General features: G+C 42.0%; 1 protein-coding gene and 1 pseudogene across 5 annotated transcripts in view; both read right to left on the bottom strand.

Moving 5' to 3' along the window:
* The window catches only part of TRPC4AP (transient receptor potential cation channel subfamily C member 4 associated protein), a 100,560-nt gene that overhangs the window by 68,469 nt on the left and 4,999 nt on the right, over window positions 1-27,092 (bottom strand). For all 5 annotated transcript variants that reach the window (XM_075563730.1, XM_075563729.1, XM_075563727.1 and 2 more), the window contains exons 2-3: window positions 13,608-13,736; window positions 10,076-10,192 (exon numbers count right to left, since the gene is read on the bottom strand). In XM_075563730.1, the coding sequence (XP_075419845.1) occupies window positions 10,076-10,192; window positions 13,608-13,736 (246 nt within the window). The remainder of the gene's footprint in view (window positions 1-10,075; window positions 10,193-13,607; window positions 13,737-27,092) is intronic.
* LOC142462137 (cofilin-1 pseudogene) lies at window positions 2,558-3,224 on the bottom strand (annotated as a pseudogene).

Below are 27,092 nucleotides of genomic sequence, written 5' to 3'. Positions count from 1 at the left end.
GTTCCTGAGTACTCCAAAGCACTGGGTGAGGCCTATCTTTTCAAAGCTTTGCTTATAGGCATGGCCTAAATCCATCTAAAGAGCACATTTTATGGCTGAAAGAAAGTGGGCTTACAAGCTTTCTATTTTCATCCTTCCCATATTTTCCCCAGAAAACAATCAAGTAAACAGTGTGGCTTTATCTGACCTCTGGCTAGACAAAAAAGAAAAACTACTATGAGGGAAGAGGTCAAACACACATCTACTCTCCGTCTTATGATTTGTTTCTCCAGTACCCCACTCCCAAGGTATCATAATGTGTTAGTCTGGGTACTTTATAGAGAAATAAATCCACAGAAACTCATGTGTAAGAGAGTTTTATATAAAAGTTAAGTGTACATCAAGAAAACATCCCAACCCAGTGCTGCCCAAGCCCACAAGTCCAACATTAACTCATATGTCCGATACCAATCCACAAAGTCCGCCTCCATCTCACAAAACACACACTGACGCCGACTTTAGGAGGAGAGCCGAATCAGTGAACGTGTAAGCATCTCAGTGCTGGCAGGGGTCTCCACACGGCTGCTCCAGCACCCAGGGCTGCATTGGGATAGGTCTATGGGGCTTCTCCTCACGGATGTGTGACAGGAAGCGAGCGCAAGAGACCGAGAACTAGGAAGGCGGAGGCTCACTGACCCATTTATCTCTCCGCCCTTCAGTTAAGTCCACGTGTATTTATCAGCCAGGTTGGCACAATAAACTTTATCACTTGGCCCCCACAGGCATTTGACACTTTCATGTTAAAGGTTGGGTCCAGTTGACAATATATTACAGAGCCTCTTCTCATACGTCCTCCCAATTAGTATCTTCCTCCAACCGCCCCCAAAAAGTAAACTAACTTTTGTCTGACTCGAGGTAAGTAACTTGAGTCTAACTTCTATTTGAATAGATTCGTTTTGCCTGGTTTTGAACTGTTCTGGGACTTCAAGGGAATTAAGTGTCATGTGTGTCAAGACTCATCTGCTCAGCACGAAGACCGAGATTCGTCCAGGCTACACATGTTGCAACAGCTCATTCTTTCTCACCGCTGAGATGCACCTCACATGGGCAAACCACAAATTATCCACATCCATTCTCCTACTGAGGGACATTTGGCTTGTTTTCAGTTTGAAGTTACTCGGTGTGCTATCAACAGTCCTGTAAGTCTTTTGGAGGAATATGTATGCATCCATTTCTATTAAATATAAAAGTAAAGTGTGTCAGTCTGGGTTGACTAGAGAAACAAATTCATAGACCCTCATGTATATAAGAGCTTTATATAAAGAGTAATTGTAATATTAAGCAAAGATCCCAGCCCAGTTCAGATCAAGTCCATAAGTCCAATTGTTAGCCAATATGTTCGATACCAGTCAATAAATTCCTCTTCAGACTCATGCAGCACATGCAATGACACTGAATGCAGGAAGATCACAGGCCGGTGGGTGGAAAGTCTTGTGGATCCAGTGGTGGTGGAAGCATCTCAGTGCAGGCGTGAGTCTCCATGTGACTCCTCCAGCTTCAGAGCTCTGGCTCCATCAACATAGCTCCATGTGGCTTGTCAACAGGTATGTCTGAGAGAGAGCATGTGTCCTGCCTCCAGGGTAGAAGACTGGAGTTCCCAGAATGCTCAGAAGGCCATGCCTACACAAGGCCTCATTGGCTATGACCTGACTGACAGGCTAGACTCCACCGCTTCACTCAAGTTGACAGACTACGTGACTGCCACATAGTGTAGAACTGCTGTAACATAAGGGTATGGATTTGTTCTTCCTTAGTAGATATTGCCAAACAAATTTCCAGACAGGCTGTGCAAACCTATATTCCTATCGGCAGTGTATCAGAGGTTCTATTGTTCCATACTCTTGCCAACCCTTGGGGTCAACAGTCTGTATCATTGTAGCCATTCTAGTGGGTGTATAGTGGTATCTTTTAAGGTTTTATTTGTATTTCTTTGATGATTAGTGATGTTTAATGGTTGGTGAGACTGTTGTTTTATGAACTGCTAATTCAAATCTTCAGGTCATTTTTCTATTGGTTTTCTTCTTTCACCTCTCTGTTTTGAAGAGTTATTTTTCCATTGAGAGTAATTTGTGTTACAAACAGCTTCTCTTAAAGGTATTTTATTTCATTTCATTGTGGTAAAATATATATAACAGGGCATTTGCCACTTCTGCCACTTTTTTTTAAATTGTCTTCTCTCTTTTTTTAATTGAAGGTTTCTCGTAGGCCCAAACAAGTGGCTGTCAGTGACTGGAGGGGAGGGGGGCAGGGAGAGCAGCCGGAGCGGTGCGGGTCATCTTAATTTTCCACTCACACACAGTGCTAAATGAACAAGCATGGACTCACTACTGCAGTTAGAAGTTGGCAGCCTGGAAAAGAGGGGATGGGGAGTGGACGTTAATAAAAAAAATACAACCCCCTTCCCCAACTGGGGGGACGGGGAGGGAACTTGGTCTGCTTCAACAAAGGAATCGAAGATCAGAAACCATTTGGGAAGGCCAGAGCCGTCGGGGCGGAGGAAGGTGGGCTGGTCCAGGGGTTGGCGGGGCTGTTTGGCAACTGGGGCGAAGGGATTGCCCTCCCCCTGCTGGGGTCCCCCCAGCCCCTCCGGTCTGGCAGGAAGGGGGCAGCCTGCAGCCCCCGCAGGCAGGTCTGGGGCTGCCGGGTGCTCCTGGCAGGGGTGGAGGGGGCTCACAAGGGCTTGCCCTCCAGGGAGATGACGGCGCTGCCCCCCAGCTTCTCGGCCAGGGTGCAGTGGTCCTTAACCTCCTCGTAGCAGTTTGCTGTAATTCGTGTTTGATTCCCGTCAGCTTCTTCTTGATGGCATCCTTGGAGCTGGCGTAGATCATTTTGCTCTTAAGGGGTGCACACTCGGGGGCCCAGAAGATGAACACCAGGTCCTCCTTCTTGCTCTCCTTGGTCTCGTAGGTGGCGTCATACAGAGCGTAGCGGCAGTCCTTGTCAGGCAGCATCTTGACAAAGGTGGCGTAGGGGTCATCCACTGTCTGGCCCACATCCCCAACCAGGATCTCCTTGCCCTCCTCCAGGATGATGTTCTTGTCCTCGCTCAGGGAGAAGAGCACGGCCTTCTTGTGCTTCTTGACCTCCTCCGGTGTCGAGGACTTGCGCACCTTCATGTCATTGAACACCTTGATAACTCCGTCGGAGACAGCCACACCAGAGGCCACGTTTCCGGAAGCGAGAAGAGTATGGCAGAGAGAGGAAGAGAAGATGGGAGCCGCTGCAGCTGCTGCCGGGACCCGACTGAACCACTTCTGCCACTTTTAAGTATATAATTTAGTAACATTCACCATACTGTATGATTATCTTTACCATCCATTCCAGATTTTTTTCTATAAACTCAGTAATCTCTATATAGTAACCTTCTATTTCCTCCCTCATCAACCTTTAGCAACTACCAATAAACTATGGCCTCTATGCATTTGCTTGGTCTAGGAAAACTTAATGAGGTAAACTCGGAGATTCATCCTTTTGTGTCTTTCACGTAGCACTGCATTTTCAAGGTTCGCTCATGTCATGATCTATACCAGAACTTCATTGCTCTTCATGGAAGAAAAGTCTGCTCTATATGTCTATCACATTTCATATTTGCTGACGGACACCTGGATTGTTTCCACTTCTTAGCTACTGTACATAGTGCAATGACCAGGTACCTGCTTTCAGTTCTTCTGGGTATATAGCGAGAATCATTGGGCCATTAAATAATTCCATGTTTTGAAGAACCACGATCTATTTTCCATACCACCAGTCTCTTAATAGTATTTTTAAATAAACATCAGTCTTTATTTTTACAGTAAAGAAATATTTATCAGTGTACTCATTTATAAGTAGTAGGCTTGTGTCTTATATAATAAATCTTTCCTTATCCCAAGATCAGGAAGATACTCGCTTTTTGAAGTTTTTTACTTTTCATCTTTAATCCTATATTATACTGGAATTGATTTGTGTGAATGGCATGGAGTAACTAGGGAGTTAGGTTACTTTTCTGCTACATGATTCTCAAGTTGATCTGACTGCACCGGCACCCTTGTCATGATTAGGTGACTACAGATCAAACGAACATGACAAGGAACACTGAAAGGAAAGAGTCTCACTGGTCTCACAGAAGCCAGTCCCCTTGGATGCTGGAACGTGGGGTCGACATTCAACTCCCTTCACAAGATGCACTAACTACCAAATTTAGAATATTCCCTAACACCCAACTCAAACAACTCTGTGATATTTTAAGGGCTCTTATTCCAAAGCAACTGCCCTGTTTGGAAGATAATTTTTAATAGTTTTCTTTTCTTGATGTAATCTACACCTAAAAACAATTCCAACTCACAGCAACCCTATAGGACATGTGTAACTTCTCCATAGGGTTTCTGACACTAAATTTTTACAGAAGCAGATACACATCAAAGCAGATACACATCTTTCTCCTACAGAGAAACTAATGAGTTTGAACTGTTGACCTTGTCATTAGCAGCCATATGCCTGATCCACAATGTTACTAGCACCCCTAAATTTATACATACAGCTCTACAAATGGGGTAAATATTAAGTAAAGCATCTCAAGGGAAGAAGGATGGACAGCTATGTGGGTACGGGCTAGTCAATCCACCTCTGTGCCCGTTCTTTCAATACAACGTGAGAGATCTTAAACTCCTAGGTCCTCGATGCTCTTAGAAAAATTTGAGGGTTGTAAAAAATGGTCAGATTCTAGAGCTATTGGTCTATTCTGTAGGGAGAGATAGCAAGACTTACTGGTAATGAGATGTAACACATAAGAGTAAAAGAGGAACAAAGGTTAAACTCAAGGTTTTTGGTTTAAACCAGTGGTTCTCAACCTTCCTAATGCCTCAACCCTTTAAGACAGTCCCTCATGTTGTGGTGACCTCGAACCATAAAATTATTTTCGTTGCTACTTCATAAACTGTAAGTTTGCTACTGTTATGAATCGTAATGTAAATATCTGATATGCAGGATGCATTTCATGTTACAAATTGAACATAAACATAATTAAATCATAGTGATTAATCACAAAGCAATATGTAATAATATATTGTGAAATATTTGTGTTTCCGATAGTCTTTGGTGTCCCATCAAAGGGGTCATGACCCACAGGTTGAGAACTGATTAAACAAATGGCAGGATGGCAATGTCATTTCCTAAGATAAAGAAGCCTGTAGCCAGTCAGGTGAGCTGCAGTTAGAGGAGGTGAGCATGTTAAGTTGGAAGGATATCAAATGGAGATATCAAGTAGACTGCTGGCTGTAAGTCTGGAATTCAAACAAAAGCTGTCTGCTCTAGAGCTATGAACAGTGGAGCTAGCAGCATGAAGATGGCGTTACAAAGACATTCGTGCAAATGTCATCAAAGGAGCAATGGGGTCAACACTAAACTCTCCACGACTCAAATGTTGAAATGGTCAGGGGAAAAAGATCCAGCAAAAAGCTGAAGAGTGTTCAGTGAGGTAAGAAGACATTTAAGCGTATACTATGTCCTAGAATCCAAAGAAAACCATGTTTTGAAAAGGAGAGCATCAGCAGTGTGGAAAGCTGCTGCTATGTCAAGTAAGGTGAGAACTGGAAACCCACCACTGGTTTAGCAACACTGAGCCCACAGTGAGGATGAAAGCTAGACCAAAAGGCATTCGAGAAAGAATGGGAGAATCAGAGACCACAAATAGGTAAAACTCTACCAAAGAATTTTGTTGTGAAATATAACAGCTCAGAAAGGAGATAAATAAGAGTTTCTCTTGAGTATGGGAGAAGTAACAGTATGTTTTGTTGATAATTGAGAATATTCTGATAAGCAGTACAGAAGTCAACAGACACATACTAGAATGATGTATTAACTCATAAAGCTATTATAAAATTATTATTTTTAATCATTTTGGGAGCTCGTACAATTCTTATCACAATCCATACATCCATCCATTGTGTCAAGCATATTTGTACATTTGTTGCATCATCATTCTCAAAACATCTGCTTTCTACTTGAGCCCTTGGTATCAGCTTTTTCCCCCCTCCCTTCCTCCCCACCCCGATATTATAAAAATTATTAAATGACATAAAATGTGATTAATAAAATTAATCCCCCCCAAAAGAAAAACATAGCCGATGAGTCAATTGGGACTCTTGGTGATACTATATAGAGTTCTGAAGCTGTAAATCTTTATGACATCAGATGGGTTTGGGTTTAAACCAACAACCTTGTGGTTAGTAGTCCAACATTTACTCAGGAGCGCCACCATGGCAGCAATGAGATTATTTAATGAAGGAGGTAGTGTCTACCAATTACAAATTATTCAGTATATTACTACTCAAACATTTACTAAACAAGCATCATGCTAAGGGCTAAGAATATGATTAATGTATGACTTCTGCTCTCAAACAGCTTCCAAAGTTAGGCTAGACAAAGAAACATTACATCACAATCCAGTGTCATCAGTGCCACAATGGGAATCAATCTTTTTTAATGAGTTTTATGAGAATGCAAAGGTGGAACATCCACTCAGCTGGGGGGGGGGGTAGGGGCTAAGAAAAGTGGCTGTGTGGCTTCCTGGAAAAGTGAGATCTAATCTGAGAAATGAGTCACAAGTAGGTAGGTGTACAGCAGGGGAAGGAGTAGAAAGGCAGTGTTCAAACCAGGGATCTAAGGAGAAATTCGTCTAGCTTGACTGGAGCAGAGGGTTGTAGGAAAGTCATGAGAGGAGAATATGGGGAGATCTGTACACCATTCTCAGAAGTTTGGGTTTTATCATGAAATCAATCTGGAAACTGATGGGTTAGAGGATTAGGAGTAACAGGAGGTGATCTGAACCGGCTCATGTGGAGAAAAAGAAAAAACATGACTAGCAGGGAACAGGACAGTGCTGGATAAGTCACGGCCTAATTTGTGGGAAACCGAGAACCAGGAAGACAGTGTATGCAGATAAATTCTCTATGCTCATAATTAAAAGTCTGGGAGGCAGATTCTGGTGGAGGGAGGCCTTCACGTTCGTAGGTTGGACATCCATCCCAGCCACATTCTTCTAAGTAGAAGTTGTTCCCCATGATGTCCCCCCCATAATAAAGCCAATTTTAAGGTGCTGCTTGCATTGCTTACTATACTCTCAAAGGTTAACTGCCTGTAGGTTATCTGCCATCAAAAGCAATCAACCATCCAATTCTAAGTATGGCCTACTCCCTTTTGATAAGGATCATAGATGTCATCCCCCCCCCCCCCCCCCCCGCAGAAGAGCTCAGGGATACACAAAGTCAAGCCAGTTCAGAGATGACCAAGGTTAGGCCGCCATGGGAGAGGTGAGCACTTGCATGTCTTGTCTGAGGTTTCTTTATATTTGCCCTTCAATTATACAACCGCCCCCCTAGACCCAGTCAGTGTGGAGGCTGGTCCCCACAAAAATTGAAGCTGAAGCCACTGAATTTTTAGAGGTACCAATAACCACCCCACCAAATGATTCTTACCCAAAAGGCTGAGCATCGTATGGGTAAATGAGATGAAGGCACAGTGGGCAGACCATGGGCAGGTACAATGGAAGGCAATGGGTCAAAGCAGTAAAGGGTTTGGCAAGCATGGAAAAACTAAACCAGTCGATGAAAGAAGCAGCCTGACTTGGGGGTAGAGGGTGGGGATGACAGAAAACTTTATTTCCAGATTCAGAAAATTTAATTCCAGGATTCCTAAACACTAGCAAGCACCATCTTAAACTCTATGTTGGTGATTTCTGAGAAGGCATTGAGAATTAGAAGGATATTTGAAGGTCCTATCTCTAATAAGGAGCCCCATTTTAAGCACAGGGGCTGCCAACTTCCAAGTCGGTGGTTCAGACCCAATAGCCTCTCCACGGGAGAGCAATGAGACTGTTTGCTCCTGTAAAAACTTTCCAGTCTTGGAACTTTATGGAGCAATTCTACCCTGTACTGGGTGTGAGTCAAAATCAACTTAAAGGCAGTGGGTTTTGGATTATTTTCACTAAGAAAAAGTGGGGGGCTCGGGGGACAAGCAGCAAAAGGGAAGGGGAAAAAAAGCAGCAGCAAAGCTGGAAGCAAATTTCAACCAATTGCAGAGACTGGTAGGTCAGTGGCACTTGAGCAATTAGAGAAATCTGTACCCACAGAAAAACATCAAGGCTTCACCAGAATAATACAGAGCTCAAACTTAACAACTGCGAGGACAGTTAAGGTTCGGGCAGTGTTTTACTCTGAAACTGCACCAAATAGCAGCACAACTTTTCGTAAAAGACAACTTGAATAAATAAGACTTCTTGTTTTTGACAAGAAAGACTTAAAACATAAAGATATCAGCTTACTTTAAATTAACACAGTCATTCAGAGTAATAATACCAACAAATAGTATTTCAACAAAACAAGCTGATTCTAAAGTTCTATGAGGATAAGGGAAGTAAGACTATTCATGAAAATTCAGTCTTGCAAATGTAGGGACAATACATGTTAGAAGGACTAATGTTAGCACATGTGCACATAATCACGTTGCAATCTTTGACACCGGTACTTGAACATGAAAAGGCTGAGGAGTGGAGAATACTAAATGTGTAGGATAATGAGCATATGCTAAACATGACCTTTCAAATCAGTTAGAGGAAGAGCACACCAGACATTCAAAGACGTACAGTAACAACATATCAGAATGAAGTCATTCGATCGAAGGGTAAGTATGAAACAAAAGTTGAAAGCAGTAATAAACCTAAAATTCACAATATCAAGACTTGATCAATCTGATCTCCTAAGAAATAAACATTTCTAAATTTAAAAACCATATAAACAAACTCAAGGTAGAACTGATAAACGAGGGGGAAATGACAAAAGGCCTCAGAAAGTTAAGAGTGTTTACAAGCCAGCATAAACAGGCCCAAGAACCAAACAGAAAAAGAAAAATAAAGCAAGTCAGTGACAGAACATTGGTAGAAAAGTAAATTACTTACAAATACATAAGATGATATTCAATCTCAGACGGAGGTATCTTTTTAAACGACAAAAAATGCTGTCTTGGAGCTGGTTTTATTTCATAGTGACCCGATGTCTGGCACAACGAAACACCACGTGGCTCTGTGCCATCCTCCCAGCTGTTCATACGTTTGAGCTCATTGTGTCAACCTATGTTACCTAGGGCCTCCTTTTTCACGGCCCTGCTATGTCCAGCCTATCTGGTCAGTGCCTGTGAAATAAACATTCTAAAAGCATAGTGTTCAGTGAAGGAGGATTCTGGGCACTAGTGATGCTTTAAAAATTTTTTTGGAGTGGCATTAACAAAGGTATATTTGGAAGTAATTACCGGTGTACTTTTCAGTATGTAAGCTATATTTCAATAATAAAGCCCCCAAACACACGCACATATAAACACTAAGTTGGTGATAGTGAAGGTAAACAGACACATATTTTGTTGTTGCAGATCTAAGTTAATAAGACCTCTTAGGCATATAAAATGGCAAGCTCATCAACAGTAAGACACATAAGCTTTGATCTTGTTTGTACACTAAAGTACGCAATGAAGCTCTTTACCACAGCATTGTTTGCATTTCAAATGTGTAAGAAAAAAGTGCCCCTCAAATGAGGCCTGGATAAATAAATCAGAACATAATCACACCAAGTAAGACTACAGAGCTATTTAAAATAGAGGTCAGTTTACATTTACTGAAATGACTCCATCTCCAAACTAAGGATGCAGAGCCATGGAAAGCGCACGCCACAGAGCAATGCACCCCTGGAATTGTTCTGCCACTCTGGGGAGAAAGAACATCTAAGGTGGTCGGGTGAGGGTTTAACAACACACTCGCACATATGCACCCACACAGAGGTGTCTTGAAGGACACACAAGAAACAAATCATCACAGCGACCTCAGGGGTGGAGACAACAGAAAAGACCACTGCTATTTGAGTTCAAGTAAATTAATTCTTCTAGAATATGCTGCTTTCCCACAGGGGAATGTCACTGGGTTAAGAAAAGTATGTGCTAAAAATTCTGAGTTAAAAGTTCTCAACCACGAAGTAGTAACAGTAAATAGTAACATGAATAACCAACTACTTACATCAACACCTCCAAACAAGTCAAAAATATATGTGTTTGGATAAGTGGTTTCTTGAGTAAGTTTTCTCTCTTCGGTGACAAATGCCATGGCCTCCATGGAGAGCAGAGGAGAAATGTCCTAGTTGGGAAAAAGTATACAGAGAGGCATTTAGTTTTCATACCCAACCAAGACCAAAATGGCAGACCCATCTGATCAACCCAAGGTGGGTAATTAAAGTTACTAAGTTTGGAGGTGACTGGTTTTATAGCAATAAATAACCAAAATACCTCCTGCAGAAAAGCTGTTCTTGATTCCCACGCCCACCACCCATGGTTCTCACCAGAAGCCTCTGAGGGAAGATGAAGCAGTGGGCTGGAGCAGTGGTTCTTGAACTTTGGTGTACATCAAACTAACCTGACAGTTGTGCGCAAATCAAGACTGCTGCACCCTGCTCTGAGAGCTCCTGACTCAGTAGGTTGGGGTCAGGCCTGAGAAGGTATATTTCTAACAAGTTCCCAAGTGATGATGACACTGACCATACTTTGTGGATAAAGAGCAGCACACTCTCTCTCTTCATAAGAAAGCCTGCTATGTCCTAGATCCTCGGCTTTTATACTTTAGTCCATTTAATCCTTGAAATAATTCAAAAAAAAGCAGGCACAATTTTACCCATTTTACAGGTCTAAAAAACAAAATAAGAAAATAAAAGCTACATACCTGAGTGATAGAATCAGCTACAGACCACTTCTAGAAAAGACTGAGCCACTTCCTCTGGATCTCATTTTTCTCCTCTCTAAAACCAGATTGCTGGCAGTAGACACCACGAGCCTGCGCTCTAGACTAAGGCACAACCTGGGCTCAACAGAGAGCAGCCACAAGGCTTTGGGTGGGTACTGCTAAGATTCCATCTCCGCAAATGAAAAGAGGAATGTAGAAGCTACCAGGTATCTCTTCAGCTCTCTTCTTCAAGTACCCACCACCTTATTTATTTCTTTGGAGATGAGCCGGTTCCCTATTTCCATAAGGTTCTGCTGGGGCTGCCCAACAGTAACTCAAGCCCAACCTCAGGGACTGGTCAACAGGTTCTCATTGCCCCCCACCCCTCTCCTGTGGCTGGGACATGTTCCAGAAATGTCACCTTCTAGGTGTAATCACATGGAGAAATTGGAGGCCACACACCAATGTTAAGAAAGAGCTAAGACTGTCAACTCTGTTCAGGCCCTGAATTCACACCTGTGCTTTCCAGTTATGTGAGTCACCAAAGAGCTTTCTTTGCTTAAACTAGACTGAGTTTCTATCACCTGCTATCAAAATATTCTTGCCTGATACAGAGAAAGTCACCTACTTCATTGAGTTACCTTAAAATTAAATTGGCCGGGGTGGGGTGGGGGGTGTAAAAATTAAATCGGCCTGGTGCTCAGTAAGCTTCAAATAAGTATCTGCTGGGTGAATAAAACATGATCACTGGCAATAACACAAATGTTCACCTCCTTCCTCCTCCGGGTCTCCACAGAGGTTTTGCAGGAATTAAATTATATAATGTATCATTCTTTATAGAGTATTTTTAACCAAGTGTGTAAGAGGCTGTAATTATTTCTATCCTAGTAATAATGAGGGGGGAAAAACAAGAATACAAAAATGACTCTTCTTAAAAGTGAAGGAAAGGCCAAATTAATGAGTGCTTGCCACCATCTCAGACACCCCAGGGAGCAGCTCCGTCTGTAGCTCAATAGGGAGTGAGGCGTCAGAACTGACTCGATGGCTGTGGGTTTGGGGTTTTGGTTTGGATGTTTTAGAATGAATTACTGTGTGATATACTAATCAAAACTTCACTTCTAAAAAACATTTTATCATTCAGTTTCATTCTGACCAAATACGAGGGGGGCAGGGAGTGCTTAAGAAACAGAATGAAAAGATAATGGGAATTTCTCGAAAACCTTTTCAAGTTCCATATGTCACTAGCATGGGTTTAAAGCTCAGCTCAAGTTGGTTCTCCAAATTCAAATTTGAGGCCACTCTACCCTGACGTTTGGATAGGGTAACCCAGACTTACAGAATTAGAAATTCGGGGGTGGGTCCAGCACTGTTTTAGTAAGCCTTCCTGATGGTTCTGATACGCACTCAAGGGAGAGAACAATTGCTACGTCAAACAGATTCTTGGCAATTTCCACTTCTCTCTCAACCTTCAACGATAGGCCCTTTCAATCTTCTTTTCTAATCTCATTGTGAGTACATCAGTTTTTCATTCATCAGCTTATATACGCTTTGTTTCATATCATTGATGGCGAATCTCAGTGAAATATCACTTACCTTACATCCTCCCTGAGTTTGATTTCCATTCCTCCTTCGTACCCAACCCGTCTGAACTTTGTCCTTAGACAAATGCTACCCCTTTGAACCTAAGTGGTTCATTATTTTAAGGTGTGTATGCCTCACTGGAGTTACAGTTCCTCTTATTCTTTGACTGAAAATTGAGCCATGGAGATGAGTTTAATTTCAGACCTGAAGGGCGACTAAGGGCTATAATCTTGGGGGTCCAGTGAGTCTCCATCTAACCAGTAAGCCTGGTCTTTTAAATTATTTTTTTTTTTTACCTCACATTTTTCTTCCACTCTATGCAGGACCTTTTAATGTGTTCCCTCTTTCAAAGTTGGTTCAGGAGTGGTAGTTGGGCACCATCTAGTACTTCTGGTCTCAGGATTGTGGAGAATCATATTCTCATGGTCCACTAGGCCAGTGAATTACTTACATGTCTCTTCAATTTTCACCAGCCTGTTTTCCTCTGAACAGAGAGAGACCAATTATTGCACCTTAGATGGCTGCTCATGTGCTTTTAAGACCCCAGGTGCCACTTCACATCAAAGCAGGATGTAGAATACTGTCTGTGTGCACTGACCTCACTGTTCTCTGAGACCGTGGGCCAGGCCTCCAGGCCCAGAGATTCATTTCCTTAAGGTGTTTGGTTAGGTCTTAAATTTTCATAACGTGGTTGCCTGAATGCTCTTCCACATTCATGGATATATTTGCAGTAAAGACAAATAGAATTATTATATACATAATCTCTATCTAATCTATCTATCTATATATTTGTGGGGGAGGGGAATACACCCACTCTCTTTCACATACTCATTCAGCCTGTGTATCTATCTATTCATGCATCTACTTGTGGACCCCCTTACTGTAGGGTTTGTGTATAGCAGTGTTTACCTCTGTAAACTCTTCTTATAATAGTCATAATTATCAACAAGGCCCTTCCCATAACCCTTCAACAAGATGGGATCCTTTAAACTGTTCAAAAAGAATGTCATTCAAATCAACTCAGGGCCTGGTTTTGGGGTCCCAGATAAAGCAGGCACCGCCACGCGGTACGCGTGAATGAAGACAAGACACACACGGAAAGCTGGATGATGATTACCACAGGGATGGCTCGGCTGAGGCCGTTTTTACCTTTGTCTTTGCACTTCTCCTGTACCTCCCAAAGTTTCTACAGCTGATATAATAAAGAGGCCATGGAGGTCCAGAACACATTGCCCTCAAGAGCCTGAGGACTCACCTTGAGGATGTTTTGGCACTCAACGAAGTCACTGTGGAGGTGGCTGGTTGCATACAACTTAACGAGCAGCTGAGGAATTCCACTCCATTTGGACTGTTTGTCTCTCTCCGTCAAAAATGTTTCAGTGAACTGTGAGTTTGAAAAAAAAAAGTGGGAGAGAAACACTTTACTGGTTAAGGTAAAGGAGAACAGCTGCCTCCAAACTCACGTAGGTAAAAAATGTAGAATGCCTTTCTGGAAACAGGTCCCAAACAGCCTATGTAATCTACAAGCCATTTCCTTGCCCTTTGTAGTCTGTCATCTACTTTCCTTTCCAGCATCACCTTTCAGATGCACATTCGAGGCTCCTGAAGTCCATGTTCTCCCTTGTGCATCCCTGTACATGTTCTTCTACCTGCCTAAAATACCCCTCCTATATCCTCTACCTGAAAGTTTCTTCTTCACCTTCAAAACAGAAGATAGAGAAACAGGGGTCTTCCCAGATTGGCCTTGCCCTCTCCTCTTTCTAAGTGGTTAGGTACCCCTCCAAACCTAAACTTTAGCCAAACCAAACCCACTGCCATTGAGTTGATGCCAACCCATAACAACCCTACGAGACTGTAACTGTTTATGAATAGAAAGTTCCATCTTTCTCCCTCGGAGCAGCTGGTGGTTTCGAACTACTGAGCTTGTAGTTAGCAGCCCAACTCGTAACCACTACGCCACCAGGGCTCCTCTCCCTAACCTAACAATTCAATAATTAAAAATACAAAGGTACTAATAATTCAAAAGACATACCATTTAAAAATAGACAAAGATATAGTCATTTCTCCAAATAAGATACACAAAATGGTCAATAAATACCTTATGCCAAACATCATTAGTTATCATGAATATTCATAATGAGATGCTACTTCATCCCTATTAGGACTACTAGAACCAAGAAGTCAGATAGTAAAAAGTATAGGCCAGAACGTGGAAAATTCTCACACTGCAATAGGAATAAAAATCATGTGCTCAGGATATTTGTTTGTCTGTTTTTTTGGAAGGTGGGGGGGTACATTAAGTGCAGCCAATTTGTAAAACTGGCAGTTCATAAAACAATGAGGCATAAAATTACCATGATTAGCCAATTCTACTCCTTGATATATTATCCCCGAAAAATGAAAATGCATCCCCACAATAACATGTGCACACATGTGTTTACAGGAGCATCATTCTAATAGCCCAAGAAGAAAACATCAACTGATAAGTGGATAAATTTGATGTGGTGCAATGAAACAGCACTTGGCCATAAAGGAGAAGGAAGTACTGAAACATGCCACAATGTGGACAAACCTAGAAAGCCTCTGTGCTAAATGAACAAAGTTGGTCACAAAAGGCCAAATATTTCATGATTCCAAGAATATGAAAAGTCCAGTATACGCAAAGTAAGCCAGAAAGAAAGAGGATAAGTGGTTGCCAGGAAATGGTTGGGGGGGGGGGGGGATAGCAACAATACAATCAGTATGGGATTTATTTTAAGAGTAATAAAATGTTCTAAAAATGGATTCTGGTGATAAATGCATAGCACAGGGAATATAGTAAAAATCTATGGGAAATTGTGTACTATATAAATTGTATCAATAAAGTTGTTTGAAAAAATAAATTATGGGCATAATCTAAAAATAGGATTGTAGTAATGGCTGCCTAACTATCAAATTTATAAAAATTATTTATGCCCATTTGAATGAATGTATATTATATTTTATGAACTGTATTCAATAGCTGGGTAAAATAAGTGCTTCATAAAAATATTACGTGACCTCACTTATATGAAGGTAAGAGCAGGCAAATGAAGAAATCAATGTATATTGGCGGGGGTGGAGAAAAAAATAAGAGGGATTGTTACTTATGGTACACTGAGTTTTGGTTTATATTGGTGGAAAATTTGGGTTGCACAGCCAATTGATGTAATTGATGGCAATAAGTTGCACACCCATAAAACTCTGAATTAACGAAAACTATGTGTGACAGATATATTCACAACAACAACAAAAAGAGTTTCTGGGAAGGCTTATGTATAACCAGAGAGCTCATGGGACGTGCTTCCTTGTTTGGGAGTTTTAGGGACATACCAATTAACCGGCCAATAATGTGTTTAGTTAGCGTGTGTTTTACCTCCTAGTTTGCTGAGTAATGCCCAGAGTCTTGCAAACAGCCATCCAAGCACAGCACCTGGTTTCTATTTACTTGGAGCAAGAGAGGAAGAAGGAGAACCAGGAGTAAGCAGGGTAATGGAGTATGTGGCTAACTGTCTACTTGGCCACGAGAACAGAAGAACTGGATAGTATGGTGCCAGGCTAATATTTTACTGAACATTTTGATCAAAGATTTCAATGAAGAATCCTAATCAAAGGGGGGGAAAATGCAGAATAGAATTTCAAACTCATGGGGGCACCAGATTTCTGGAGCCATTGAGGCTGGGTGAGGCGCAGAAATGACCACCCTGTAATAATCATTTAAAACGAAAGGTTTAAACTAAGAAAGATCCCCTTGTGTCTTCCTTAAACCAAACCGTTAACTAGTAAAGAATGTCTACCTCAAGCACTGTGCACTTTTCAGAAAGATCCATGGAATCAAAATAACAACTTAGAACAGCAGTTCTCAACCTGTGGATCATAACCCCTTCTGGGGGTCAAATGATCCTTTCACAGGGGTCACCCAATTCATAACAGTAGCAAACGTACAGTGATGAAGTAGCAATGAAAATAATTTTATGGTTGGGAGGTCACCACCACATGAGGAACTGTGTGAAAGGGCCGCAACATTAGAAGGTCAGATAGGAAATCTAGGAGGCAAAGGAGTGGATGTTAATGGAACGGACAGTTCAGAAAGGAGGGTGAATGGTTCGGAAACTCAAAGCACATCATCAGTGTCATGGAATTACATATGCTGTGTGTATTCTCAACAACAACAAACAGTAAGAGTAAAACTGGACAGGCAAACCCACATTCTCGTGGGGGGTCTTTTACACATCTCTTAGGCACAAAATTAGTAAGACTAGTAAGACTATAGAAGCTATGCCACAGTTAACAAAATCGACACACATACAAGACTATACCTCATAATTACTATCTAGACCTTCTTTAAAAGAACACAAGGCATCCCCCCACTATCATGACCCCAATTCTATCTTACAAATCCAGCTAGACCAGAGCATATACACAGGTACAGATAAGAGCTGGAACACAGGAAATCCAGGACAGACAAACCCCTCGGGACCAATCATGAGATTAGCGATACTAAGGGGAAGGTGGGGGGAGAAAGAAGGCATCGGTCACAATGATCTACAAACAACCCCTCCCTGGTGGACAGACAACAGGAAAGTGGGTGAAGGGAGACATCGGTCAGAGTAAGACGTGAAAAAGTAACAATTTAAAAATTATCCGTGGTGAGGAAGGGAGGGGGAAAGTGAGGAGCTGATACCAAGGGCTGAAGTAGGAAGAAAATGTTTTGAAAATGATGGCAACAAATGTACAAATGTGCTTGACACAATGAATGTATGTATGGATTATGTAAGAGCTGTATGAGCCTCCAATAAAATGAGTATAAATAAATAATAAAAGAACGTAAGAGACATTTACAAAAAATGACCGTTTACTGGGCAACAGAGCAAATGCCAACGCATTTAATTTTTTTAAATCATTTTATTGGGGCTCGTACAACTCTTATCACAATCATACATACATCCATTGTGTCAAGCACATGTGTACATTGGTTGTCATTATCTTACTCAAACGACTTGCCCTCCCCCTGAGCCCTTAATATCGGCTGCTCATTTTCCCCCTCTCCCCGCACTCCTCCCTACCTCATGAACCTTTCATCATTCATAAATTATTATTTTGTCCAACATCTCCCCCCGCCCTCTTCTCTGCTGTCCATCCCCCAGGAAGGAGGTTATATGTAGATTCTTGTAATCAGTTCCCCCTTTCCACCCCACATTCCCTCTACCCTCCGAGCATTGCTACTCTCACCACTGGTCCTGAAGGAGTCATCTGTCCTGGATTCCCTATGTTTCCAGTTGCTACCTGTACCTATGTACATCCTCTGATCTAGCCAGATTTTTAAGGTAGAATTAGGATCATGGTAGTGGGGGGAAGAACCATTTAAGAACTAGAGGAAAGTTATATGTTTCATCGTTGCTACCCAGCACCCTGACTGGCTCATCTCCTCCCCACAACCCTTCAGTAAGGGGGTGTCGGGTTGTCAACCAATGGGCTTTGAGTCTCCACTCTGCACTCACCCACATTTACAATGATATATTTTGTTCTTTGATGCTTGACACCTGATCCCTTCGACAGCTGTGGTCACACAGGCTGGTGTGCTTCTTCCATGTGGGCTTTGTTGCTTCTGAACTAGAAGGCCACTTGTTTATCTTCAAGCCTTTAAGATCCCAGACGCTATATCTTTTGCTAGCCGGGCATCATCAGCTTTCTTCACATTTGCTTAGGCACACGTTTGTCTTCAGTGATCTTATCAGGAAGGTGGGTACCCACTGATATGATTTTTGATGTCTGATAACTGGTTCCTTCTACACCTCATGGTCAGACAGGCTGGTGTGCTTCGTGTCGGGAAGGCATGCATCCTGGAATGCCAATTGAATAGAACAAAGTGTTCTTGCATTGAGTAAGGCTTGAGTGGAGGCCCAATGTCCATCTGCTGCCTTAATACTAAACCTATAAATATATGCAGATAGATCTGTTTCCCCACACTCTTATATAAATATATTTACATATGTACATTCCAATCTTTAGACCTCTATAATTACCCTTTGTCACCTAGTTCTTTCCTCTATTTCCTTTTACTTTCGTCTTGTCCCACTATCATGCTCAGCCTTCATTTGGGTTTCAGTAATTTCACTTGGTTACCTTGCCCTTGCTGAATCCCTACCAGGCCTCTCACACCCTGCTTGCCACTGATTTTGGACCACTTGTTGCTCCCCTGTCCCTGGGTTGGTCAGCACCACCTCCTTATCACCACCTCCCCCTCTTCTGTGTCCCCCCGGAGTCAATGGTCCCGTTGTTTTCTCCTCCAGACTATCCATTCAGTCTATCTTATCTAGATAGATCTGTAGAGATAATAATATGCACCAAAAATCAAGCTATAGCAAGATAGGCGATGAGTGAGAACATAACAACAAAACAGGAAGCCAATTACCCATAGAAGAATAAATTAATTCAAAGAAAAAAATTTTAAAAAGAAAGGAAAACCTGTAAATAGATCAAGGTCTGATTTTTGATTTCTAGGCATGTCCTTCAGTCAGGTCCGATGGGGTACCATGCTCTGGCCCCAGAGTCTGTCCTTTGTACTCCCTCGGGGGCTCCCTGCTCTGCTCTCACAGTTGCTCTGCTTCTAGTGGTTTACCTCAGTGTCACAGGGTCAGTCTGGGCCAGTCCCGACACTGAGTCTCCAGTGTTGTCCCCCTTAGGGCCCTGGGCCATCAAGGGACAGTATGTCTCGCAGTCGGATCGGCCATATTGTCCACTCGATCTATTGGCTGTTCAGAGCGGGGATATCGTCCTTCAGGCCTGATGGGCCAGGATGTGCTCCACTCTCTTCCTCCCCCTTCATTTGCTCCCTTTTGTTCTGATCAGACATGCCCCTCTCCCCTAGCTGCAGCTTCAGTGCAGTCCTCTCAAGAAAATTCTTCTGTGGGGAGGGGCCAACACATTTATAAGAAGTGAAATCATAATTATAAGAAGTGAAATCATAATTCAGTTATTTTAGTTAGTTCTCTGACCAAAGTGCAATTAACTTGAAATAAATGACAGCTTAAAAAACCTAGAGTTTTGGAAATTAAGAAATATACTTTTTAAATGCACGAGCCAAAGAAAAAAATCAAAGTGGAAATTGGAAAGTATTCTGAATTGAATGACAATGAAAATACTATGTATTTAGACTTGTGGAGCACAACTAAAGCCATTCAGTGGACAGCATAAACCTAATACGAAACCTGTGCAAGGGATTACAGGTTTTTCTCATTCATAAACATAAGAGGTAAAAAAATCTTAACGTGAGCATCATGAATCAAACTTGGGCAATCTATAAAAGGTTGTCATTTTTATCAGAAATTCAGAGTTGGTCTAATATTTGAAAAATGATTCAGTGTGATTCTCCACATTTGTAACAGAAAGAATTAACAATTATATGAACATCTCAATTGATGCAGAGAAAGTACCGATGTAATTTGATATCCATTTATGATCAATTCAAACTGAGAAAAGGGAACTTTTAACAAGTAACTCAAAACGCCAAACTCACAGCTGATGCCAATTCATAGCAACCCTATTGTAAAGGTAGATATCTGTCCCTGTTGACTTTCATTCTCTCTTAATAATGAGTATTTTCGGAGAGTCTGCACCAAACACATCTAGTGGTCAAACGTGAGACCAGGAACATGCCACTTCTAACCCTTGTACAGGACATCCCAGACAGCACAGTCAGGCAGGAAAATAAAACACAGTATTTGAAAGGATAAATACAAGCATCATTTGAAGATGATATATTGACAGACAATCATATACAGACATAGCTCTTATTGTTGGGCTTCACTTTATTGTACTTCGCAGATAACTGTTTTATTTTTTAACAAATTGAAGATCTGTGGCAACACTACATCAAGCAAGTACATTGGAGCCATTTTTCTAACAAATGTCTCTGTGTGACATTTTGTAATTCTCACAATATTTCAAGCTTTCTCAGGATGCTAGCACCCACTCAGTAGACTAGAGAACAATGTAACCATAACTTTCACATGCAAACAACTCCTGTGATTAGCTTAATACCGAAAGTTACCTTAAAAGCTGGTCTGGAACCAAACCTGCAATACCTCTGAGATATGTCTGTTCAGTTCAAAAGAACCTAAATACAATTAATAAAACATAAGAGCAATATAAAAATAAATATTGATTTTATATTTGTTACAGTTTAAAAATACTACTCTAAAAATACTATTTACAATACCATAAAAAATACCAAGGAACAAATCTAACAAAAGTTATGCAAAATCACTACATAGAAAATATGGGGAATATTTACATCAATTGGCACAACAATGTTCATGAAAAACATGTTCTACACCCTACTTTGGTAAGGAGCCGTCTGTGATCTTAAATGCTAGCAAGCAGCCATCTAATACACAACTACTGGTCTCTCTTTGGGAAAGAGAATGAAGAAAAGCAAAAATTTGAGGTAGCAATTAGCCCAAACGTCTTAACAGACCATAAGAACTACAGTGTCCAGGGCCTCAAGTCTAGAAGAACTGGATGGTGCCCAACTACCACTACCAAACACACAGAGGGATCACAAGTGAAGGTTCCAGACAAACAGGGGGAAAGTGAGTAACAAAAATTAAAGTTCACACACACAAACAAAAACCAGACTGCCTGGTCTGACGGAGTGGAGGAGCCTCTAAGATGGTGGTAACTCTAGAACACCTTTCTGACCTTTAACTGAACAGCCATTCCCAGAGACCATCTTTCAGCCATACAAGAGACAAGCCCATAAAATAAACAGTAACAACCCAAAAGAATGTGATCCTTAGAACAATTGACTCTACACGATCAAAAGAGCACACTGGTCCAAAAGCCAAGCCAGGCAAAAGCTAAGACCACAAGAAGGAAATCCGGATCACAGGAAACGGGAAACCCTGGGTGGAAATAGGGAGATGCTGACAGATTGTCGGAATGCAACCAATATCATGGAACACTTGATGAGCAAAGTTATCTACTTAAAATGAGTATGCTCTGCAACCTTTCACCTAAAGCACAATTTTAAAAATTCTATCACCAATCCAAAGATAGAGAGAGGAAGAGAGAGGGGACTGAGATGGGGCCAAACCAAACTCACTGCCATGGAGTAGATTCCAACCCTAACAACCCTACAGGACAGGGCAGGACTGCCTGCTGAGAGTCTCCAAGACTGTAAATGCTTTACAGGAGAAGTCAAGTATAAGCTGACCCGAGTATCAGCCAAGGCACCTAATTTTACCACAAAAACTGGGTTAAAAATGCGCTGAAAAACCTGGCTTATACATGAGTATATATAGTACCTACTTCTATAGCGCCAATGCTGACTTCTAATAAGCTTACAGGGAAGAGAACCGCCCCCACGGTCTTTTGTTTCCAGGGCTATAAATCTTTAAAGCTCACAACCACATCTTTGTCCCTTCGAGTAGCTGGTGGGTTTGAACCACTAACCTGGTTAGCAGTGGAACGCTGTAACTGTTGAGTTGCCAAGGCACCTCCTATTCTATATAACTCAAACCACAGGCACTGCCATCGAGTCAACTGTTGAACTTGCAGCCAGCTGCCCAACACATAACCCACTAGTGCCACCAGAGCTCCTTCCTCTTCCGTATACCCAGTATAGTATCAGTGCAAAGATAAACAGCAAAACAAATCTACTGCTATCAAGTTGATTCCAACTTGTAGTGATCTTCTATCAGGTTTCTGAGACTATGAATCTGTAAGGAAGCAGACAATCTCATCCTTTTCCTGAAGAACAGCAGATCAGTTTGAACCTCCAATATTGCAGTGAGCAGTCTAATTCTTACTCAACAGTCCCACTATGGCTCCACAGAGAGACCAGGACAAAACAGATAGGACCATACATACACAGATTCTTGACTTATGACAGCGGTGACATGACAGACCAGGAAAGGGAAAAGAGGGACTTTCCAATCAATAATGTTGGGACTACTGGATAGCAATGTATATATATGACAAGCCTCACACCACAGCCAAAAGCCAATTCCAATATTGAAGGGTATAATTAAATGTAAAAGGCAAATAAAAATAATAGTAGTAATGTTTCTGGAAGATAATTTCTACATGATTAGGGCAGACATAGTTTGTACATAAGAAATAAACCATAAGCACTCGCCATAAGAAAATAGACATATAATGAATTCTATTAAAATTAGGTACTTCTGCTCATCAAAAAACTGAAAAAGTAGCTACAGAGCGGAGAAAATATATGCAAGACTTCACTACAAAGGTCTCATTATCCAGGAAATATAAAGAACTTCAAATCAATTATAAACCAATAAAAGACACACAGACAAATGTACACAAGATTTAAGTGAGCAAGTCACAAAAGAGAATTTTCAAATGGTCAAAAAGTATGCCTGAGGAGATGCTTGTTCTCATTAGTCATCAGAGAATTACGTGTTAAACCCACTTTTGTCAGAAGCCTTCAAGTTTACTGGGACATACAGCTGCCACCTCATGTAACTGAGAAGAACTGCCACACAAAATGTTCTTGGCAGTAGTCTGCCTCGCCTTTCTCCTGCTATACTGGTGGGTGGATTTGAACTGCCAACCCTGTTAGCACTTCACCTTGTGCTCCTCACAGACCCACTGGAATGGCTAAAATTTAAGACTGGCAATATCATGGCTAATCAAAGTGGAACAATACAAACTCACAGACACTGCTGATAAATTAATACAATCACTTGAGAAATCTGAGTAATTGCTACTGAGGCTGAGCCTATGCATATGCTATAATCTAGCAATTCTGTTTCTAGATAGGCACTGAGCAGACACAAAGACACACACCAAAATGTTCAGGTGAGCATTATTTATACTAATTTATATTATCATATTTAATAGGCAAAAACTGGAAAAGATCTCAAATAATCATGGAACGTAGAATGAAATCGATACAAAACCAGAACACTATCACTCATTGCCACTGAGTTGATGCCAACTCATAGTGACCCTGTAAGATAGAACTGGCCTGCCCCTGCACCAATGGGTTTCAAAGACTAACTCTTCACAGGAGTAGAAACCATCTTTTTCTCACAGTAGTGGATGTGGTTGGTGGTTTCAAACTGATGACCTTATGGTTAGTAGCCCAAGGGTATCCACTATATAGCAGTGAAAATGAATGAACTACAGTTTCACCAACTCCATGGACGAGTCTAACAAAGGGTGTTGGTGGCAAACACGCAGATTCCAAAGTGCATATGGCTTCATTCTACTTATATAAAGGATAAAAGCTGGCTCTACTAAATGTTAGCCGTCAGGCCATCAACTCCATTTGAAGAGAAGGGAAAGCACAGATTGGTGGGGCTATGGTGGTCATCTTGTGGCTGCTACCTACTCACCTGTTTCGCTACCGTTCACTAAATAAGACTGTGCTTGGATGTTATATTTTAACACAAAAAATTAGTTAAACAGCCTAAACAAAATAATGTTTCAGACTAACATGGAATGACCTCTAAGAAACATTTTGAAGTGAAAAAATAGCTAGCTACCCAGTAGTGTGTATTTTGGCAGTGGGTGCATGAGTGTGTGTGGCATTGCTTATTAGAGTTTTTCGTAGGTCAAATATTAAACTAAAAAACAAACGAACGTTTGGAATACGAAACATGCTCCTTTAATAATGTTAGTTACCTTCACTGCATATACCCAGCCTATCCGAAGTTAGGTTCCACTTTCTCCCAGATATCACTTTCACTCCCTAGGCTTCCAATGGCCGGTGTTGAGGGCTTTCTCAGTGGTGTGCTTGCTTATAGTCAAGAAGATGTCTGCACCTCTGTTCAAAGCTAAGCTAGCAGCTAGTAGCCAGGATTTTGCAGATGGGGAGATGTCAGTTGGTGAACGCAACATTTTTCATTTGCGTTTCATTTTATTGTAAGTGTCCAACATCATGAAAAAGACTCCTCTATGTACTTCACAGGGGAATTTCTGAATGCAAGCAAGCGACAATCCTATAAACTTTTAGAGGGTAGAGTGGGGAAACTGGTCATGCACATCTCAGCACAAAACCTCCCAACAGTTACCCCAAATGCTTCACACAAATGGAACACCATCACTCAAATGTTTGGAGGAAAAAGCTGACTCAACCTGGAATCTAGCCAGTTGCCATTGAGTTGATTCTGACACAAGTTTGTATTTAGCGAAATGAACGAGAGCCTGAATAAAAGACATTTTCAGAAATTGAAGATTTAAAAGGTAACACATGCTTTCGTGGAAGGCTTCTAGATGATGTGCTCCTCTAATAAAAAGGATGGCAACCAGAACATCGATTAGAAGCAAGGGCGGAGCGACCTCAACTTGCTTACTTTGGACACATCATCAGGAAAGACTAGGGACGAGAAGAGCACATCGTGCTTGCTAACGTAGAGGGTCAGTAAGAAAATGATCACAGCAGAGGGCACAGGCCTATCAGTGACTGTGAAGATGACTCAGGTCCAGGCAACAGTTTGTCCTGGTGCACACAGGGCCCTAAGAGTCTGCACCCACTCAACTACAGACCTCCCAAACTCCAGCTCAGTGCCACCGAGTCAACAGGGACAAAGCAGAACTGCCCCTGTGAGGTCCTGAGGGTATACAAGTGCAGAAAGTCTCATCCTCCTCCTGCAGAGCGCCTGGTAGGCTTGAACTGCTGACTTTGTGGTTAGGAGAGTAACTATTTCAAACCAGAGCAGGAGGACTCCAAGAAGAGTTAAAAAAGAAAAAGAAAGAACTTGGGGAACAAATTTTATGTATACAGAAAGCAAAACAAATGCTACACAGATAGTTTATCATAGGAAGACAAAGAAGAGGACAGGTGGTCCGATTGCATACATCTGACAAGCTGGAAAAGGGCAAAAGAACTGAGAGAGCAAACACATGATTGGCCGCCACAGGCTAGGTTTGGAGGAGGAGTTGACCACTACCAGGGACTTTTTCTACGTCCCAGCCATTAGTGGCGAGGAGCACCGTGGTGTCATGGGTGACATGCTGGACTGTTGGAGGTATCGTGAAGAAAGAGGAGGCTTTCGAGATTTCAGCTTCAGAACCGCAGAGGGGCAGTTCTACTCCATCCGGTATGCTCGCTATCAATGGGATGACTCCACGGCAGCCACATTCCTCCACTACGGAGCTCTCAACTGCATGTTCGTTAAACGGCACTTTTAAACTACTGACCTGATGGGGAAACTATTCCACACAGACAGTTGCTGTACACGGTTTAGCTCTGCTATAAACAATAATTACATAACTATTCATATACCCCCTAACCACTCACTGCCCTCAAGTCACCCCCGACTCACAGTGACCCTGCGGAACTGCTCTGTGGGTTCCAGGACCGTGACGCTTACAGAAGTAGAAAGCCTTATCTGACCTTGCAGTTTGCAGTACAAGGCATAACCATTCGACCACCAGGGTTTCTAACCACTAAAATGGACAGCCAAAATTGTTATATAAGTATACTGTGAAGATGGCAGAGACAAAATATGTGATCTAGGATGGGGTGAGATAAATTTTACACTTCTATGAGAGAAAGAAAATAATGTCTATGTGGTAGCTAGACATTATGTCAACTTAATAGTAGTACCTGTGTGGAGGTAGGGGGGAGTCCAACCTGTCAATCAGGCGGTAGACTGGTGATGATTCTTTAGGGGGGTGGCCTTTTCATTGGAGAGACGATAAGAACTCCTCTCTTTCTGGCTATTTGCCCTCCTGCTTTCTGAGGTTCTGTGTCTGCCTTCAGGGTCGCCCCATGTGGGCTGCCAACAACTGTGAGCTCTCAGTGCCCTGCCAGTCTCTTGACCTTGGGTTCCCATGACTCTGCACCCACCCCCCTGTGATCTCCCAGCTTCCTGTTTATGCTTCAGTGTCATCTGCTTGCAGCTACATGATTCTGAAGAGAGCTCTGGGCTAGCTTCAGACCTAGGGACTTGAGTGGGATTGGGCTGGGATACCTTCTTGATATAAAGTTCTTTCTTACATATATAAATAAGACTTGCACTGGTTTTGTTTCTCTAGACAAGCCAGCCTAACAGTCTGGAACTTTAGCAAGTTAAGGAACAGCCTTTTAAGTGTGGCTCTTTAAACATCCTGGCTCTCCTGTTCCCAGACCCTTCCCCTCAGAAAGAACGAGCTGCAGTGTGGGCAGTGGTTGCCTCAGGAGCATGGTCACCAAGAGGGTGGCTCAGGACACTGCTGCTTTGTGCTGCAAGCCTTATGAGCCTCAGTCTCCCAATATGCGGGGACATATTCAACATCACAAGGAGTTCGACTGCTACTACATTGCCTTACAAAGCATCTACTTATCTAAAAATACGTGTGTGGATTTTGTTTTCCTTGTAAACAGCTGAGCACCATGAAGATAGGGCTACCATCCAGTCGTTTCTGCAGCTGAATTACAGGCAGGTGTCGTGTGGGTTTTCGGCTTGGATTACTTGTGGTTTGACAGTTTATACCAGTGGTAATCTCTTCCATCACACTCCCTAAGCTGTCAACTTGTTTAGTGAATGTGACATTTCCAGATAGACCTACTCCTCACTTATGCCCCATCTCATTATCCGACATTTCACATCTACAATAGTATTAAAACCTACTATCCAATTAATTTGGGTGTTAAACTGGGTTTCCTCCCATGTCAGCTCTCAGTTTGCAGAGCCACCCAAGGCTGTCAGAAGGCCTCCTGCTGATCCCAATGCCAACACCCGAGCCACCATTGCAGCTCTTCCTA

This window comes from Tenrec ecaudatus, chromosome 12, assembly GCF_050624435.1.
Source record: "Tenrec ecaudatus isolate mTenEca1 chromosome 12, mTenEca1.hap1, whole genome shotgun sequence".
NCBI classification, from domain to species: Eukaryota; Metazoa; Chordata; class Mammalia; order Afrosoricida; family Tenrecidae; genus Tenrec; species Tenrec ecaudatus.
This window is presented reverse-complemented; position numbering and strand designations above follow the sequence as displayed.